This window comes from Corvus brachyrhynchos, unplaced genomic scaffold (genome assembly GCF_000691975.1).
Source record: "Corvus brachyrhynchos isolate BGI_N302 unplaced genomic scaffold, ASM69197v1 scaffold37, whole genome shotgun sequence".
Classification (NCBI taxonomy): Eukaryota; Metazoa; Chordata; class Aves; order Passeriformes; family Corvidae; genus Corvus; species Corvus brachyrhynchos.
In genome coordinates this window covers 1178559-1197172 of record NW_008239289.1, presented here as the reverse complement: position 1 = coordinate 1197172, position 18614 = coordinate 1178559, and the positions used below count along the sequence as shown (strand labels likewise).

Sequence of the window (18614 nt, the reverse complement as noted above, 5' to 3'; positions counted from 1 at the left end):
TGTTGTAGTGTTCTTGGATTTACATTCAATGACTTTAAGAAATAAAGCCATCAGGACTTAGAAAAACCGAAACAGATGTTAACAGATTCATCCAATAAATTTCAATATTACTTATGTCAATGTTCCATATTGATTAAAAATACGAACTCTGAATGCACAGAATCTGATTTTTTCCCCACTCTTCTAATTTCTTTAGTGCAGAAGCACTTGGTTATCACCTTTCACCATCTGTAGCTGTGCAACACCCAAAGGTCATGTTAAGGGAAACCATTTTGTAAAATTTTTTTCTAGATATAAATTAATTTTAATACACTGAATGAAGTTATTTAATCACCTCTCTCCAGTTTAAAATATTAACTTGCAGTACAATTATTTTTGTGATTTTCATGACCTAGTCTTTTGGGATGGAACTGAACCTGCTGTTTTTTTTTTGACGAAGCAGAGTACTAGTTACCTTTTTCACTCAACAGGATTATAGGTGTTTCCACATAGAGTCTCAATAATAGTAAGCTTATTATGAGCCTAATGTTATATTTCACCTGTGCTCATATGTAGCCAACAACACTATGTTTATGTAGGATTAAGTCTTTTACCAGTGCTTTCTGAAAATCCAGGCTAAAACAGTCCCTGTGCCCTTCACTCCCAGCAATTAAATATAAATCAAGTCAGAGACAGCTTCCCCCTGCCCCTAGCATGGTTGAACTTCACATGCAATTAATTTTCATACATAATAATTTTCTAGAGATAGCTAGAAATTAGTAATTTCTGATTATTAATGAAGTATTTTAGCTGGTAAAGGAAGCCCAAACTATGTGTGTCTATTCATACACCAGGATTTGGTTTATTTCATAATATTAAAACAAGCTATGTGTTCCCATTTGTTCCTTTTCTCATCTAGCATTACTCAAGTTTGCTATCAAACAGAAAGCAAACATGACGTCTCCCCCTTTTTTATCCCATTCTGATACTGAAGTGTTTTTGATGTGTCTTTAGCTTTCTAGCAGATACTAAGGGGAGTGACTTGTGTATATGACATGACATTCCTCAGTTCAATAGGGGCTCTTGTAAGGAAAATCCATCATAAATAACATTAACAAACAGAAATCCAGCACATGACTTTTTTCCAAAGCATAGCCAGTAACTACCCGTGAACTAGGATGGTAATTATCTCCCAAGAGACAATATAAGACTGAGATTCCCACGCCTGAGGTGGACAGTAATAGAAAGTTACATGGAAATCTGGGGCCGTTTTTCAATGCCACCCTCATGGATTAATTGCTAACAACCACCTTGCTCCAGTCCTTCCCCAGTGTGGGTCCTTAGCATCCTCAAAGCCGTTCTTTCTAATAAACACTAAGACGAAGAAGGCACTCACTACCTCAGCCTTTTACATGTCCTGTGTCACAAGGGTTCCTGCCCCATTCACCTGTGGGGCCATATTTTCCCTAATCTTTCTTTTACAATACTTACACACTTAGGAAGCTCTTCTTTGGTTACTCCAAACCCACTTTCTGACACTATCTTTTCCAGGAATCCCTAATTCACCTTTAACCAAGCATGAAACTTGTTCTGACAGTAAAAAATCAGTCATTACAAACATCCTGACGTTCTACTAGAGAGCAAATGATACTGGGGGGGATCCAATCATCACTGGAGCCAAGAGATACTAGCACATCACAGCTACTAGTCACACACTTTTAACCACTTCCCTAAGACACCCTCCTGTCGTTACTCCTATTGTTCTTACCACCTTTTAGCTTATGCTTCACTTTTCATTATTATCTGTAAGTGGTAAGCATGAACAAGCTCCAGTTTCTCTCAATACTCAACATTCTGGTAACACTGATGGGTCTGAATGCAGGAAAAAAACATCATTCCCATGTCATACGGTGTCACAGATGCCCCCCCATAGCTCTGCTAGGTTTTTGTGGTTTACAGACAAATTGCTCGTTGATCTTACATCTAACAAAAGTCTTAGCATCAAGTACATCCTTATTTCAGCTGCCCAAAAGCAGTAACAAATTCCATTTTTTTCCCAAATTTCCACTCTATTGTTTTAGCTAAATTGGAGCTACAGCCAACATTAGTAGAAATATTGTAGCATGTAAACCTTATGCCTTTCCAATATAATGCCTTTTTCAAGTCTGGAACTCAGCTTTATTAGTCTGTCAACCACATTTTCAGAAAAATATGGTTGTACATTTAGAATCACATGGAATCCATCTTTAGTTACCATGCACATGCGGATACTTGGGTGATGAATTACATGAATGGAAAGATGCACTGTATGCATACATTTGCAAGCCTATCTACACCTTTAAGAACAGGCAACTTAGTAACCTAGCTACTGAGCATATGAATTTCTTCTGTGACCCAAACTATTTCACGTTTTAAATTCTTCAAGTGTTGTTATATACCTCCACCACAAGAGAAGCAAAAAAAAAGAGTCTGGAAGAAATACTTACAGTTTTTAGTTGCTTTAACTCACATACTTTAAGTCTGTTTAAATGTATTTTTAATACCACAGCAAGAAAAAAAAAAGGGAAAAAAACCACCTTGAAAGAGACAATTGAGATCTAAGACCTACTACTGAATTTTATGGCCTGTAATAACTCCCCAATGACATTAAAATTGCTAGGGTTTATCCTAGCAACAAATGTGACATATAGTCTAACTCTGTCTGTATTGTTTTCCTTCAAAGTTTGAAACAACTGAATTAACACAGTAGGTCTCCAACATATTCAGATTATTGTTAAAGTAACAGGTCACAATACATCAGCATTATTTTTGATGAGTGGAAGAATATTTTTGAACATCTTTATACCACTTGAGAAACTGCAATTTTTTCCCCAGAAGAGAAAGTAGGTATTATAGAAGTGTACTACCTTGTCACTTTACAGCTTGACTCAATCAGCTCATTTTCAATATCCAACAGACTAGAAGGCAGACTGTATTCCAAAGGTGAGGACATTCTTTTTAAACGCAGCAAGCCAACACAGAACTTCGCTCCCATCTCCTCCAGTTCTCTTGTACCTATCTGTAATCCCTAATTTGAAAATAAGATTTAAAAATATAAAATAGGCACATGCAGATGGACCCACACATACTGCAGAATAACTCTTTAGGTTAACATTTTCTTACTTTACTTAATACCTTCTCTTGCTTTAGAGACAGAACAAATAACTGTAGAATAAACACTTAGCAAGAGTAACAGAGAAGACTCAGAAATACCTACATGATTTCTCCAAGGCTGAGCAGACACATCCGTATTTTTTGGAGCTTCCTAGTCTACACTTCTAGCACCCCAATATTACCAGATCTTTTCCCAGTGGCATAGGAAGAGAGACAGAGATCATGTCTAGATTCATAAGTATAAATTATTTTTTACAACTTCAGAAAAATTCATAAAAATTCATTTCAAATACAAGATTCCGCAACATAAGTTCCATCAATCAGAATGAAAAGAAAGGAGAGCATTCATATCATAGCTGTGATGAAGTTCATTGCTATATTCTGACATATAGGTAAGACTATCTAAGGCAGCAGTTACTCCATGAGACAGATGTCTCTTCCCCGCCTATAAGTTAGAGGCTACGTGTGTTAATTCTGAAAGCATTTATTCAGACATTTAGTAATTAAAACCAACAAATGAATTCTCAAAAGCCAGAGCTCTTTTCTAACTTGAATTACATAGCCAGGCATTTTCCTCTGCAAAGACTATTTAAAAGGTAGAACTTACTGTCATGGTTTTAGCTGGCTAGGCACCAAGCCCCACAAAATCTGTTATTTTCATGAGGGGAAATAAAGATTGCTGAGGAAAACTGGAAAGCACCACGACACTTACGTAATGCTCTCCAAGTTTACCTATCTGATAAAACTCTCCCATCAGGTAATTCCACACTTTAAATTTAGCCAGAAGTGCAGTATATAGGGATATAACCTCTGACCTCAACTATTTTATGAAAAGAGAGTAATCCAGACTGAGCCTCAACAGTTATGTAATTGGCTAGTACTAATTGTATATACACTAGCAAATTCAGTGGCAGAACTCAATTTCCCCCTTTGCAATTTCTGTATCTCTGAAGAATTTAAAAGGATTTTATCTTGGATGTTCTAAACCTCTTAATGCACAGATTAGCTAAAAAGAAGCTTTGACAAAACAAACAGGGAAGCAGAAGAGCCAGGAATTGGTGGTAAGTTAAGTCATCAAGTACAAAAAAATATATGAAGCAAAAAAGAATGAAGCAGGAATTTTTTTACCAAAAGCTAGAAAAAACCCACACAAGCTTTGTATGTGTTGCCACATTGACACTACATTTTAAAATTCAAGGTTTAAAAGAAAGTATGTTGCTCCAGAAATGGTACAGCCCACACATTCTCCATGTGCTGTTTTGAACATACTTAATAGAGGAGAAGTTTGATTTTCCTCTGAGTTCTTTTTTTGCCTTGGTAGTACTCATAAACAAGGTGCTTTTTAGTGACAAGAAAGATAAAGCTATATCCACAATTCTGAACAGTGCCATCCTCCAGCCAAATGGTACTGAAACCTGTTAGCAGTGAACAAGAGTTGAATATTTGAGTATTATTCTTAATAGGAATACTACTTACCTCTTTTATAATGCTTTTGTGCTGTAGGTTTCAAAGCACTTATTAATAAAGGAAGAATTATCCTCACTGTACTGATGGAGAAATGGAGGCAGAGAGGGTTGAAGCGATTTGCACAGTGTCTCACAGCATGTCACTGACCCCGCTGGGAACAGAAATCAGTTCTCCTCACTCAGTGTAGTACCTTATCCACAGAGGCCAACTTTTTGGCTTTGTTTTGTATTTGTTTGCACATCATTAACTTTCGAAGACCCCAATCATAGCTGGGGCTCCGCTACGCTAATCACAGGAAGATACAGTCCCTGCCCCAAAGAGATTAAAATAACATTAAGGACAAGAGGCAACAAGTATATAGACGAGGAAGGAGAAAGGTAACAGTAATCTCACTGTTACACAGATTACTAATGTGCACAACTTGATGGTTCAGAAACTTTTCCAGTTATCATCTACATTTGTTGCTGAAGAATTTATCGTTAGTTGGCAGGTTCCTTATAGATAGGATATGTGTCTCTAAGTTGAAAAAGGACAAGAGCATAGCATGAAGGAAAAGTGCAAAGACAATTGTTATAAAGCATGCGCATGTTCCCTGGCTGCTATTTTTAGCACAGCAGAAAGAGGATGTAACTAAAGAGAAACCTAAATGGACTGGATTGGAAGTGGACAACTGGGAAACATCCGAAGGGTAAATTTTGAACCTACTATACTGAAGGGGTCTACACAATTGTGGTAAGAGCCTCATACCAAATCTTGATTTGCTTCTTCCATTTCTTTAAATCATAAGGGAGAATGTAGTATCACACAAATGCCAAACACCAAATTCCTTAACTGATTTTTCCATCAGCCAAACCTCTTCATTTCCATGAAACAAGATCCAGACTCTGGTTCAGGAAATCATCGGCTGACCTTACTAAGGGACCTAAGGTGAAGTTCATTTTCAGCGATACCTTGATTACACTCCTTTTCTTTATCTTCTAATGATCTTGCACTGTTGTTCTAGTACCTTTAACTGAGGCCTATTACAGTTCCTTAAATGCTACAGCCATTGCTTTTAAGCTCATACAACTGTCAGTAAAATTTTAGAGGGAGGGTTGAAGTCTTCCTTACTAAGCATGTCATGAAGGTACCTTCCTAAGTGATTAAACTTGCTACTTGAAAGCGAAGATACAAAACAAAGGCATAGCAGACTGTGACCTCAAGTGAGAAGAATATTCCTATAATATATACTTAATAAAAGAAAAACAGCATATAACGATTTGGAGAAGTCAGCTGAACAGTAAAATATCATGCAGATCTTCTGTTTTCTTATTCAGCAGAGGTTACAAAGACATAATAATTTTTGAGAACTCAAATTCTAGAGACTGAAGAACCATGGTTACTGAGAAATTTGTTGACTGAGTCTTTATTTCCTGAAGTCTTCTCTTTATGTGCATTGTAAGATTGCCTGATAACAAAATTTTTTCAATTAACTTAAAAGTCAAGCGACACTTCCAAATTTATTCATCTCCAATCAGGAAAGGGATTCATTTCCATTTTCAGATGGCTTGAATTATTGAAGACATTGTTCTTCTATCTGGTGTCTTAATTATGCCCCATAGTAGATCCTAGAGAATCCATTCACCGCAAAGTTTGTTTTTCCATATCTTGAATCACAGATGACCAAGCAGTATTTGCAGCACTTATTCTCAACACACTACAAAGACTCTATGTGACCAGTTACAAAATAATTGCTTCCAGAGATAACTCTGTCACAAGAGATCCTAAATTCTGGTAAGAATTGCTAACTTCAGCTCAACAGCTTCCTGACTGGAAATAGTCTAGCACCATCATTGCCCAAGTAAAATGAATGAGAATAAAAACTGATGTTCAGCTTTGGCAAAGACTCAATATTCCTTCCACAAGGAACCAAATTGTTAAGTAATCCTCTTCATTCTTTGAGCAAAATTCAACAAGGATGCCAAACCAGAATAAGAGTAGTGAAGTGTTTCAGACCTTTATGGTTCCATCCCTCAGATCTGAACTCTCACGTCCTTTGGGATGGGAAGTAGCAGAAAAGAGACTTTCTATAGTTCAACTTCTTTCTGTTTTGAAATAACATATAGTGACATATGTCATCTAATTTATACCACAAGTTTATTGATAGAGTTACTGGCCCTACTCCTTCCACAAAATAAATCCCAAAAATAAACCAAACAACACAACAAAAGCCCCCCAAAAAACACTGAGCTTAAGCCTTTTCATCTCTTTCATCTTCTCACTGGAGAAATGCTGGTCTTTGCTTAAGACCAGTCACCTTGGCTTTTTAGATACATTTTCTTAGTAAGTCTGAGCATTATCATAGTGAAGAAAAAATTAAGGACCTTCCTGTAAGTTCAGAGGATGACGAAGACCTCACAAATTGCTTTACTCCGTAAAACGAATGGCAGAACAGCAATTTAATCTCATCAGTTAAGTTTATATTACATAGAAGAATGCTCTTCCCTTTTGAGTAAATCAGTCTTCCACAAAATTCAGCCATTTTTTTTCTTTCATTACTGAAGAAGAGCTTTGGAGGTTTAAGCATCTTGAAAGTTTGTCCACAAAGCATCTTCAATTCACTTTTCTTAAGTACTTCCTGTAGCAACACTTCTAAAGCCATGAGGGTTCATGTTTAAGAGTATTTTGGAAATTTCAAAATAAGCAAATTGGTTATTTTTTTTTAAAGCTCCACAATTAATGTCATCTGGGGAATATTCTGACAACAGCAGATTTTTGTCTTCCTACTGTCTAGGGGTATAAGCACAGATGTTGCAGTACACATTAATATACTAATATATCTTGTCTCTTTTTTTTTGTTGTTTCTGTCCCACTCAGCCTTCTGATCCTCCTTCTGTCAAGCACCTTATCTGAGGCTTGTGATCATTTTCTTGATTAGCATTCCTAAACTCAACTTTCAAGCAGAGGAAACCCACTTCTTCCATGAATGCTGTCTAGTAGTGAGACACTACCAATAGGGTCACCTTTTGTGTTCAGATATCCAGCCTGTAACGCTTTTCAAGGAGAGAAAATGAAAACAAATTTTAAGTCAAGAAGCCACACAACTATGTGAGTTCAGAGATGATGCGTAATTTGTAGTGTTGGTAACCTGATAGGAAAGTGTTTTTATTTGTAAGCCTGTTTCCTCAGCTATATGGGAAAATTCTGTAAGGGACACTGCTAAATATATGTTGAAGAACCACGATCTGCCATGCTGAAGTCTGAAACTGCCATGTGTAAAGGAAATTTTTTTAATAGTATTGGCATTTATACTACTACCCAATTCTAATAATCTGTTGGACAGAACAGTTCTGGGTTTTTTTAACTACATCCATACACATGTGTTACAAGCAATGATTGATATTAATCTTGTTAAAACAGCCCATAAGCATAACTGCTATGCAACCTATAAAGTTGAAAATTATCATTCTAACATTAGTGTACCCAGACCTTAAAAGGTTTCAGAAGCTTCAAGCAAGCAAGAATTGAGCAAGCGGGGTTACAGAGTAAGATAACAATGCAAAGGGAAGAAATTTAAAAGTAAGAAATATTGAACTGATATATCTTCTTACTTTATATTTGCCCTGGTCACATCCACATAACGTGCTTTCCATTGTGTAGCTCCTTTGTACTCCTATCTCTCTCCAGACAACAACTCGTGCTGTAGATTCCTTGGACTTTTCCACTACAAAGCTGCAGCTGCCCATGCAGAATGCAGGGGCAGTCTGACTCAGGATCTTAGGGAGTGCCTGCAGGACAGCAATTTGAAAAATACAGTGATTCTTTTACTTCCAATATGGAAGGAAGTGAAAAGGGATCATGTAATCACAAACTTACTGGAAAATTTTGCTGCAGTTTGAATTAAAAAAAACCAAGAAAGAAACAGTTCTCCATGTTGAGTTTTCAAAACTCTGTGTTCAAGTGACAGTGTCTCCAGGTTTGCCTTTTCCTACTTATTAAAATCCTTTTTATCAGGTCCAGTCACTGAAGTTGTTAGTCATGTGAGTAAAAATCAGAATACAAGAGAATTTTTCAGCTGACCACCATCCCTCCTAACTCATCAAGCTAAGTTTGCTCAAATTAAATGTACCATACTCCATATAAGTATTTAATTCAATTGCAAACTGTTTCAGAAATCCCATTTACAGACCTAACAAAAGCAGTTTTCATTTGTATTCAGCAAAGCACTAGGTGCGTATTTCACTTCAAGAATGTGAATCAGTATAACTGTTTACATGACAGCTTCAGTGAAAAGGTCACTGAATAATGCTAAACGACTGTTCTTTCCAGTGTTTATTTGTGTCAGTTAAGACCAAACACGACCACCTCAAATTCATTATTTCAGTAGTACTTAACCCATTAGTGTAAGATTGCCCTAACATTTCATTCCACCTTTTTGAAACCAAAACGCTTTTTCCAACAGCCCTTATTGACTACTGTCTTTTGTGCACTATAGTAGTGCAGGGCGAACTGACAAAACCCCATATAGTGTGTTACAGCAGCAAACATGACTGGCATCCAGCTCAGCATCCAGGAAATTACACAAGAAAATCAAGAAGCAATCAATTTTTTTTTGTGAGGGAGACTTAAAGAAAAAAAATCAGAGAGCATCTGTACTCAATTACACTCAAGGATGCGTAACAAGTGTTTTAACACACACACATTCACATGTTTTTGAAGCTTAACTCTTGAATTTTTAAAAAAAAACCTGGGGCCTGGACACCTTTAGGTCACACAGGTTTGCAGTTCCCATGAGGCAGCAGTGGAGGGAGACACACGGAAGAAACAAGTAACACTAAGAAACAAGTAATTCTCTGAATTTTTGACAGTTTTGAAGCTTATACAATGCAGAGGATGTGTTTGTGAAAGTTGATTATATATACCTAATTAGGGGCACATGTCTTAACTACACATCATTATATAAGGGAATAAATAAAAAGGAATCTTACATATTTCCATATACAAAAGTAAGTATTTCTCAAAAGAATTAAGTTTCTTTTTTTCCTTGTTGCTAGAATATTGTTTGCCATGCTTCAATGACCTGTTTTTTCATCTGGTAATTATAAATGCACAGAAGCATATTTTCCATCTATTCTTTAAAAAAGTAGTATTAAATACAAAAAAGTACATATTGGTGCAAAGAAACAAACAAAAAAAAAGCATTCTATGGATAATGTTTAAAGCTCAAAGTACACTTCATGAAGTGTACTTTGAAGTACACTTACAAACTAAAAAGAGATGATTTTAAATAAGTCTGCTTATGCTGTAGAGTCATTATTTGCATAGGGTGGGATTAGGATACTATTTGAAAAGTGTTCCAAATCCATGCCAAATAAAAGAGATACAAATGTCAAACTTACCCTGTAACCAGGGTCTTCCATCATGTCACAAGAGGCAGCATTAACACCTGTATGCCACATTGTCTCTTTGATGCTGCAGCCATACATAAATACATTCTTTTTACGAGAATGACCATGATAATCACAGTAGACCTACAATAAATCATTTGGCAAAATAAACCCAAGGTATATGGAATTAACATTTTATGAAAGTAATAGAAAGACAATTTTTTTTTATTTGTACTGTTGAAAGTTCGAAAGAATTAGGCAGCACAGTTCCTTATACAATTAACTCCTGCCTTAAGACAAAAAGTGTGTGATTCATCTAAGGAAGGTTTAACCTTCTAGCCTAGCCAATGTAACAGATTTACATCTACAGGTTTGCAGACGACCAGTTCTCCAAGTCAAATTTAAGTGTGACATGGTTTACAAGACCATATTAAAATGTTTAATTTATAGACTAGCTACATAGACAAAGTTAAAAATATTCAGAATTGCTTACACACACATACTTACCAAAGGCAAACGTTTTATAGCGGCCAGATATTGCAGTAACCCTTTAGCATGGTAAATAGTGGGATGCAGATCTGGATTTGGATTTTGCCACTGTCTGTTTAAATCTTCTCCACTTAAAGAGCAACGGTGGCTATTGTGGGGGGGGTGGAAAAACGCATGATGTAGTCTGTATTATCATACTTTTAAATAAGCCTCCCCCCCACCTCAAGTTTTCCTCATCACCAGTGCTTCTTTGGAAGGAGTCTGGCAAGAAACAAACTTCAATTCTCTAACATGCCAAATAATAGAAATGCTTGGGGCATTTTAAGCTATGTTATAGAAAATCTAAAAATAAATTAGAAGTAGCCTCTCATATGAAGTCAACTGTAATATTGTTTATTTGCTGTTGAAACTCAAGGCTTGCAATTCTGTTCAAATGCTAGTTCAAAATCAGTAGTTTCAAATATATGGTATCTTTACAGTTTCAGTGTCTTGACTTCTGTAATTTAAAGACTAATGTAAACTAGAAATATAATACTTGAAATGTGAAGTTGTTAGGAGAGAAGGAGCGGTGAGAAAAACAAGAACGAAAAAGAAAACCAAACAAAAAACCCAGCAAACAAAAAGATCATCTCTGTATTCAGTCAACTATCAGCAAGAACTTTAAACTTGTAGGATTTCATGATCATGTAGTCATCTTCAATATATTTGCCTTTAGACTGTGTCTGCTGGGACAGCTTTCTTAGTTGTCCCTGTATGCTGAATTATTTAATTATGGGTGTTCCAGTATACATATGCTTTTACATATATAAAGACAAGGCTCTACTGAAATCTGTAGCTGTTTTATTTTTATTATTTTGTTCACAAAACCTTTTAAAATACTACCTATAAAAGATGAATAGAAACTGTAGATTCACCACAGCAAAATTTCTATTTCATATGAATTCCCTGCAAGCAAGTAAATGTAGACTGCTGAATGTTTACTCACAGCAGTTTCAAAACTTTCTAAAATATTCCTTAAATCAATTAAGAAAAGTGTAGCAATTGAAATAACTACTATTGATAAATTTAATCAAACCAGGATACTCTCTTACCCTTTCTCTTGCACACCTATTAACTTCCCACCTTTTAAAAAAATTATGTAAAAAGCTTTCTCAAATACAAGGCACTTTTTTTTTTCATGTGGACCATGAACTTGTTTAGCTTTTCCTAAATGCAGGTGTGGTCTCATAGAACACTCTTACACAAATCCAAGACAGAGATACAATTAAAATGTCATGTTAAAATCACGCTGAAATTATTATTATCCATGAACAACTGAAAATATTTTTGTAAAACTGAAATTTGTGTAACAATGTAACTGCCTTTTAAGAAGCCAAAATCCTATCAATATTGCAAGTGTTTGTTGGTTTTTATCATATTAAGTATTGTGTTTGTATCTTTCCAGGACTAGTTTAGATTATTAATTTTTCAATATTGATGCAAAGAGTTAGAGCACAGGTTAAATATTTGTGAGTAAATATATGCTTACTTTCCATTGATGACACCATCTGGATTGAGCATGGGAATAATTTTGAAAATATAAGATTCCCGTAAATATTGCGCATTTGGATTATTGCTCATAAGGTATTCCAGTGTTCCCTTCATAACCCAGCTTGCATTAGTCTCTCCAGGATGTACACGAGCAGACAGGAAAATATAAGGACGATTCCCTAAAAGAAATATGCATAGAAATTGCAAAACATGAATTAAGCTAAGTAAACAGTTTGTTAATTGGAAAAAGAGCCAATAGCCTGCTGCATTTATGACAAGACAAAAAACATTTGTGAGTTGAGTATTACTGAGTATGGGTATTATTGATAGAGCTTGCCACAATATTTTTAAAATGACTGCTAATTACAGAACTACCACAAAGGAGCTTTGAATCAATCAGACAATTACACAATTAGTTTGAGCTGGCAGTTATGATGTGACTTTCATGACTTTTTTCCCAACAGTCGAGAAAAATACTGAGGTGGACAAACAAATCGGGAAACAACAAAAGCTCACTTTGAATCACAGTAGCTCAGATATTAGCTTTATGAAAGATTTTTTTGACAAGCAAATAACCTCAGCATTTCAAGAAATAAGTTATTTGTCTGTATTCTTTTCCAAGAAGAGTTGTCTGCAAAATGTAATGTACAAACCTAGCAACAAAAATTTAGAATACATGAATATATACTCTTATATATCAAGATATTTATATCTTTGTTTGACTGCCACAAATAAGTATTATTAAATACAAAGCAAATCCTGAATATTAATGCCTCTTAGTTTCACGAAATTCATTAACCTTATTTTTACAATGCATAGTGGTTAAGACTAAATTTTTTCTACAAATACCTAGTTTTATGTTCTTTTCAGCTGATGAGAAAGAAGAGTTTACTTACTGAACTGACAGATATGTTCATAGTAATTGGATTCTGGCATGGCTGTAATAGTGACTAAGGGACAGCTGTTGCCAGCCAGGGTCTCGCAGAGAACGTCTTGTCGAAAATATATCTGTTGAGGGTTGTGCATAGATTCCAGCTTCCGAAGATGCATCTTCATCCCAAAAACAATAAAAAAATACTTCAAATCCTTTGCAGTCACATATGAGAGCATATTTCAAATATACTATTCAACAGATCTTTCTTTTAGCTGTTCTAAACAATGTTCAAGTTTCCAGCATAATTTTGACCGTAAAATACCCTTTTCTACCATCTCTGACTGATTGAATACTTCTCTTTGTAGAGTCTGGTCTTCCAACTGCTTTGAGAAAGATGAAGCAAAAGAGGGTAAGCTATTGTACACAGATGGTACTATAAGGGTATATGGAAGGTAAGAACCTTTGCTTCATTAAGATTACCTGATCAGGGACTTTTTCACTGTAAAAAGTAGTCGTAAGTGAAGGAAGACTCAATACACAGGAACAGAGAGCTGAGATGTAACAGAAACAATAGCAAAGACCAAAGCCACCAGTCTCTCACTGAACAGGCCATTAAGAATCTAGACAAAGATTGGGAGAGAGTCACCTGATAAAGAAGAAACAAGGAACCTGATAATTCAGGATATTCAAGCAGGGGGTGTGGTACCATACAAAACTCAAGCACCTGATCCCTACAGTACACCCTTAGCCTTCTCTCTGTGCAGCCTTACTCTCTATCCTGTGCATTCAAGCGCTGCGTGACAAATGCAACTAAACGGGCAGGTGAAAGTGGATTTGCGGTCAACAGCTGCAATACACAAGGGTCTCAGCCTCAGCAATTGGAGAATCCAACCTCTTGGGAGCATCTCTGTGGGTAGCATAGACTATGGGTCCCAAGTCCTAGATACTGTTGGAATCAAATCAGACTCCAGCAGCTGGAGCTGTAGGCAGTCTTGGCACCCTCCAGTCAGTGGTGTGAGCAAAGGAAGCAAGGGGATGGCTCGCTGCCAGCTACTGCAGTGGGTAAAGATGTTGGTGTTCAACCATTGAGCCAAGGACAGTGTGTCCCACAAAACACAGCTGGTGGAACAATAAGGACTGAGTTTCTCAATAACAACACCTGAAGCAGGAGCATGAGTCACAAGACCATGGGCCTGGTAACAGCTGCTAGGGATGGGGGCCAAGCATACACATCTTCCCCACAGCTGGTCCATGTGGGGGCACACATGACATTTGCTGGTAAACTTCAAGGTGGACTACCCAGAGAGTATGGGCCCTGGGTGAAGGGAGGGGTATCAAGCAGGCAGACAGTCCATGCTGGCATCTGGGCAGAGCCACAAGTGCAGAGTGCCTGTGAGATGAGTGTGCAAGTGCACACATCTGTTTGCTAGTGAGTATCAGGCTGGACTAGACTGCAAACTGGAGGCCTGCTCAGCAGGTCAGAGAGACTGGGATCAAAGCAGGGCTATGGCATGGATGGGCCATGCCAGTGGTCCACAAAGGTGCTTGTGATTCTAGAGAGTGGGTGGGCTTGTACTTTTACTAGTGATAAGCAGTGCATACCAACTGCAGAGGAGGATGGGGTGTCTGTAACTGTTAATCAAGTCATGGTAGTGTTACACACTCATGTACACACTTGTCTGTGCCAGTCCATGTAGCCAGCCATGCCTGGGGGGAAGTGGGTGTGCACAAGTGTGCGTGCATAAGTCTCCTTCTCTCTCTGGGATACATATTCAGACTTGCTAGTGAACATAGAAGTAAACAGGAAAGCAGCAGCCATGTCCATCAGCCTGGGACAGAGACCCCCAGGTCCCTTGGCTGGCCACCAGCAGCTGGGCAGGAAGCACAGCCAGGACCAGGGGCTGCTGGAAGCAGCAGTTGTTTAAAACAGGTAGCTCTTTCAAAAGTTGGTATGGTTTAGTGAAAAGCTGCATTTAAAGCTGCTATACACTGGCCACTGAATCCCCTACTTCGCTATCATTGCTGTGACAGAGGCAAACAAGAGACATTCTAGCCAAATGAGTTTTGCTTAGTATTAAAAGCTTCAGAAGACTTATTTAGACAATTCATTAACCTAAAAAGATCTCTAATTATCTTAATTACTGCAGTTTTAGTTATCAAAAAGTATATATGTAGAACAGCAGGATACAAGTCATTTAAGTCAAACACAAACATTCTATCAAACCAGCACTGTTTCTAGTCAATTATCACAGAATCACAGAAAGCATAAGGTTGAAAGGGACAAGAGCAGGCCATCTGGTCCAACTTCCCTGTTCCAAGCAAGGCCATCTAATAGCACATTGTACAGCACTGTGTCCAGACAATGCCTGAATTCCCCAGAGATGGAGATTCCCCAACCTCTCCGTGCAATCTGTTCCAGGACTTGGTCACCTGCACAGTGAAGAAGTTCCTCCTCATACTCAAGTGGAACTTCCTGTGCATCAGTTTCTGCCCATTGCCTCTTGTCCTATTGCTCAGCACCTCTGAGCAGAGCCTGGCTCCTTCCTCTTGACACCCCTGCTTCAGATACTTCCAGACACTGATGAGGTCCCCTCTCAGTCATCTCTTCTCAAGGCCTTTCCTCATAAGAGAGATGCTCCAGTCATATAATCATCTTTATGATTCCCAGAAAACCCATTTAGCCTGCAAGCATCAATTTTATTTTTCCTGTGACCGTTCTTTAGAATAACCTACACACTTTGTCAATCTAAACACCAGTATTATGAAAATTCGCCCTTGTAAGGAGCATTTGGAACTTCATAAAAAGAAACAAAATTAATTCACTCATGAATGTTATATAGCATACTAATACTATAAATATTCATTTATGTAACACATCATAAGCTTCTCACCTTTAAAGTTGAGTATGTATATGGATAATGGTAAGCAAAGTAGCACACATCATCTTTATGTTGGAAAGTCACTGTGAATGTAATCGTGTAATAGGATTTTCCTTTCTGGCCTCCAGCAGCAATTGAACTTCTTGAAAAGTGATTCCTAAATCAAAAAATGCAGGTAATATACACATTAGAGTATTTTTTTTTCATACTACTACTTATTTCTGAACACACATTTTAAGTGTCAGAAGGATTTTTAGTGACTGTATTTCTTTTCTATGTACATACAGGTTAAATACAGGTTCCCACCAGCTTTAAAGATACTTTATTACAGCAGCGATACACACATTCATTCACATTGATAAAACGTGAGCAAACAAAAACAATCAACCAAATAAAACAAACAAAAACAAACAAAAGAAAGTAACCAAACAGCTATCAACCAAGAAGGATTACATATTGATATGCTGTACCATCTCATCCTGTGTTTTAGAACTCCCCTACAATAATTCCACCACAGATTACAGAAGGCTTACCACAGGGACCATGAGGTCAGTATTACTGGAAGTCACTAATAAGATTTCAAGTAAGCATGCATATATACATTCCCTTAAAAGCTTTCCAGACACAGTGTGCAATTTCTAAGAAAAGTATAAAATATGAACAGCTTAAATATTAGTAGTGTGCTTCCAAAATGAGACCCTGTATATTTCTATCACATATATTACTCTCCATAGTAACTCAGAAAGAAAACCCTCTTCACAACAGAACGAAGAATTATCAAATGCAGAAAAAAGTACTTCTCCTCAAAAATTGTACCTCATGTTAACCTTCAGTGTAAGATTTGCTGTATGTTTGGTTTGTGTACTTACTTGTAGTAACAAATATCTGTCCCAACACGAGTCCAGCATGGTCGAGAATTTAGTGCTTCTTGAACAGAATACATGAGGGGCTGCATACCTGAAAGAAGAAATGCATCTCACTTTAATGCCTAACATTAAACAGAAAGATATTAGCAGTAATGGACCATACCAAGACTTACATACAAGTCTACAAATTATCTCTATTTATTTACTCACTATCATATTTTCATGAATGTCTGGGTATTGCACTGTGCAATCTTTAAACCGGGCGACAAAAGACTGCTGATTTTCAGAAAATAACAACTAAAGAAAACAGCAAGACCTATGGAAGACCAAAACGAAATGTTTAAATGAAAGCTGAGGTTTGCATGAAACTACAAGCAGTCCTCAGTTCCACTCCATCCAACTCACACTACAAAAATGCTTCAAAGAGAATACAGAAAATTGATACTATCATCCATTCATGTAAATAACCAAAAAATAACTGATGTTTCAGGACAATTTTTTTTTAAAGTAACTCTTTAAAGTATTTTTTTTATAGTATACTTAAGCTGAACGCTTAATATGAAGTTAGAGGAGAAAATAATACACTAATTATCATTTACTCTTTAGATAATTAGCCAACCACACTGACTGATTCAGTCATTGTACTAAAAAAATCAAAAGAAACTATCAAGTAAGTATGCACAACATGAAAAAAATCTAGGCTGACTGATGAAGATTAATAAGTAAGTTGAAAGCATCTTATTACTGGTCAAACTACCTGGTATTCTGCGACTTTATCAATGTGGATGAAAGTTTATGACAAAGGAGAACATAACACTACAAAATTACTTCAAACAAGAGTTTGAAGCTGGGGGCGGGAGAAGAAATTTCTTCCTTCTTAAAGGACAAATGTCAGAATATACATCAAGAAAAAAATGAATGGTTTTAAGCTTAACGACACACACTACATACACACTCCCAGACAAGCAGAAGAAAGGTAATTTCAGTAAGCCCTTTGTAAACCTTCAAATGAGGCACACACTGCAAACGCTACTTACTAGAGACAGCAATGGTCACTTATGAACCCCAGCATTTTACACTTATTTTTCCCTGCCATCAATAAGACAAAACTTTTTTGGAATGTCTCCACTTACTTTCACATTTACCCCCATGCAGAAATGGATTAATGATGACAACCATCATTATTTTTGATCTGTGTGAATCAACAGGCTTTGATTGTCCTCTCCTGCCCAATGGTCCTAAGACGATTTTAGTTGCAGTAACCAGTAAATTTCTTCCGTTTTGGCCTCACTTACAACAAAACCTTGGCTTAAGATGCATTTCTTCTTTTTAACTAGAGCTATCAAAACATTTTCCAGCAGTTCTATTAAAATAAAGAATTTAAACTGACAACAAGAATACTTCTAATCCTGTGGAGGATTAGTACAGTACACAGTTGTCTAGTACAGGTATTGTTTACATATTTCTTCTCAAAGTATGGGAAACGTATCTTACCATAGTTGAACTGACTGTTTGACTTTTCACAGTTGATGATGTTAAACCGGTAACCAATGCCAGTTTTCATTCCACTGACTTCAAAGTAAAACCACTGATGATAATGATTGCTATTTATATCTGAGTTCAGAATCAGATCATACTCATTTCTGAAAATTAAAAAAAAAAAATCAGTAATTTTAAGAAGCAGAAATAAAAGGCCTAAACTGTGAAAAGAAGAGTTGAAATATCTTACTTTCTGATCTGAATAACTTTGCGCAGGTTTCCAGACTCAAATTTGGAATTAAACTTCAAAACATCTGCCTCCTCTGGTACTGAACAACTATGAGGAGAAAAAGGCACCAAAATGAATAAAACAAGCTTAGCTAAACCAAATAGCTTTTAGTCCTCACTTGGCAATTCAGAAACTATTTCAATCCTTCCTCTAAATACAACCTGGATAGCAGAAACACTGTTATGTCAGATGAAACTTCCGATGAATTCTGTTGTAAACATTATAAATCACAGAGCAAGTAGA

At 36.7% G+C, this 18614-nt stretch overlaps 1 protein-coding gene across 7 annotated transcripts in view; it reads right to left on the bottom strand.

Moving 5' to 3' along the window:
• The window catches only part of AGTPBP1 (ATP/GTP binding protein 1), a 65083-nt gene that overhangs the window by 13860 nt on the left and 32609 nt on the right, over nt 1–18614 (bottom strand). For 2 of the 7 annotated variants that reach the window (XM_017740445.1, XM_008638421.2), the window contains exons 17-26: nt 18333–18419; nt 18098–18246; nt 16607–16694; nt 15750–15894; nt 12881–13034; nt 11983–12163; nt 10473–10602; nt 9978–10109; nt 8190–8366; nt 2886–3046 (exon numbers count right to left, since the gene is read on the bottom strand). In XM_017740445.1, coding sequence (XP_017595934.1) covers nt 2886–3046; nt 8190–8366; nt 9978–10109; nt 10473–10602; nt 11983–12163; nt 12881–13034; nt 15750–15894; nt 16607–16694; nt 18098–18246; nt 18333–18419 — 1404 coding nt within the window. Of the gene's footprint in view, nt 1–2885; nt 3047–4608; nt 4908–7349; nt 7632–8189; nt 8367–9977; nt 10110–10472; nt 10603–11982; nt 12164–12880; nt 13035–15749; nt 15895–16606; nt 16695–18097; nt 18247–18332; nt 18420–18614 lie in introns of those variants that run through there. The other 5 variants (XR_001864021.1, XR_001864022.1, XM_017740448.1 and 2 more) reach the window with 5 other exon arrangements.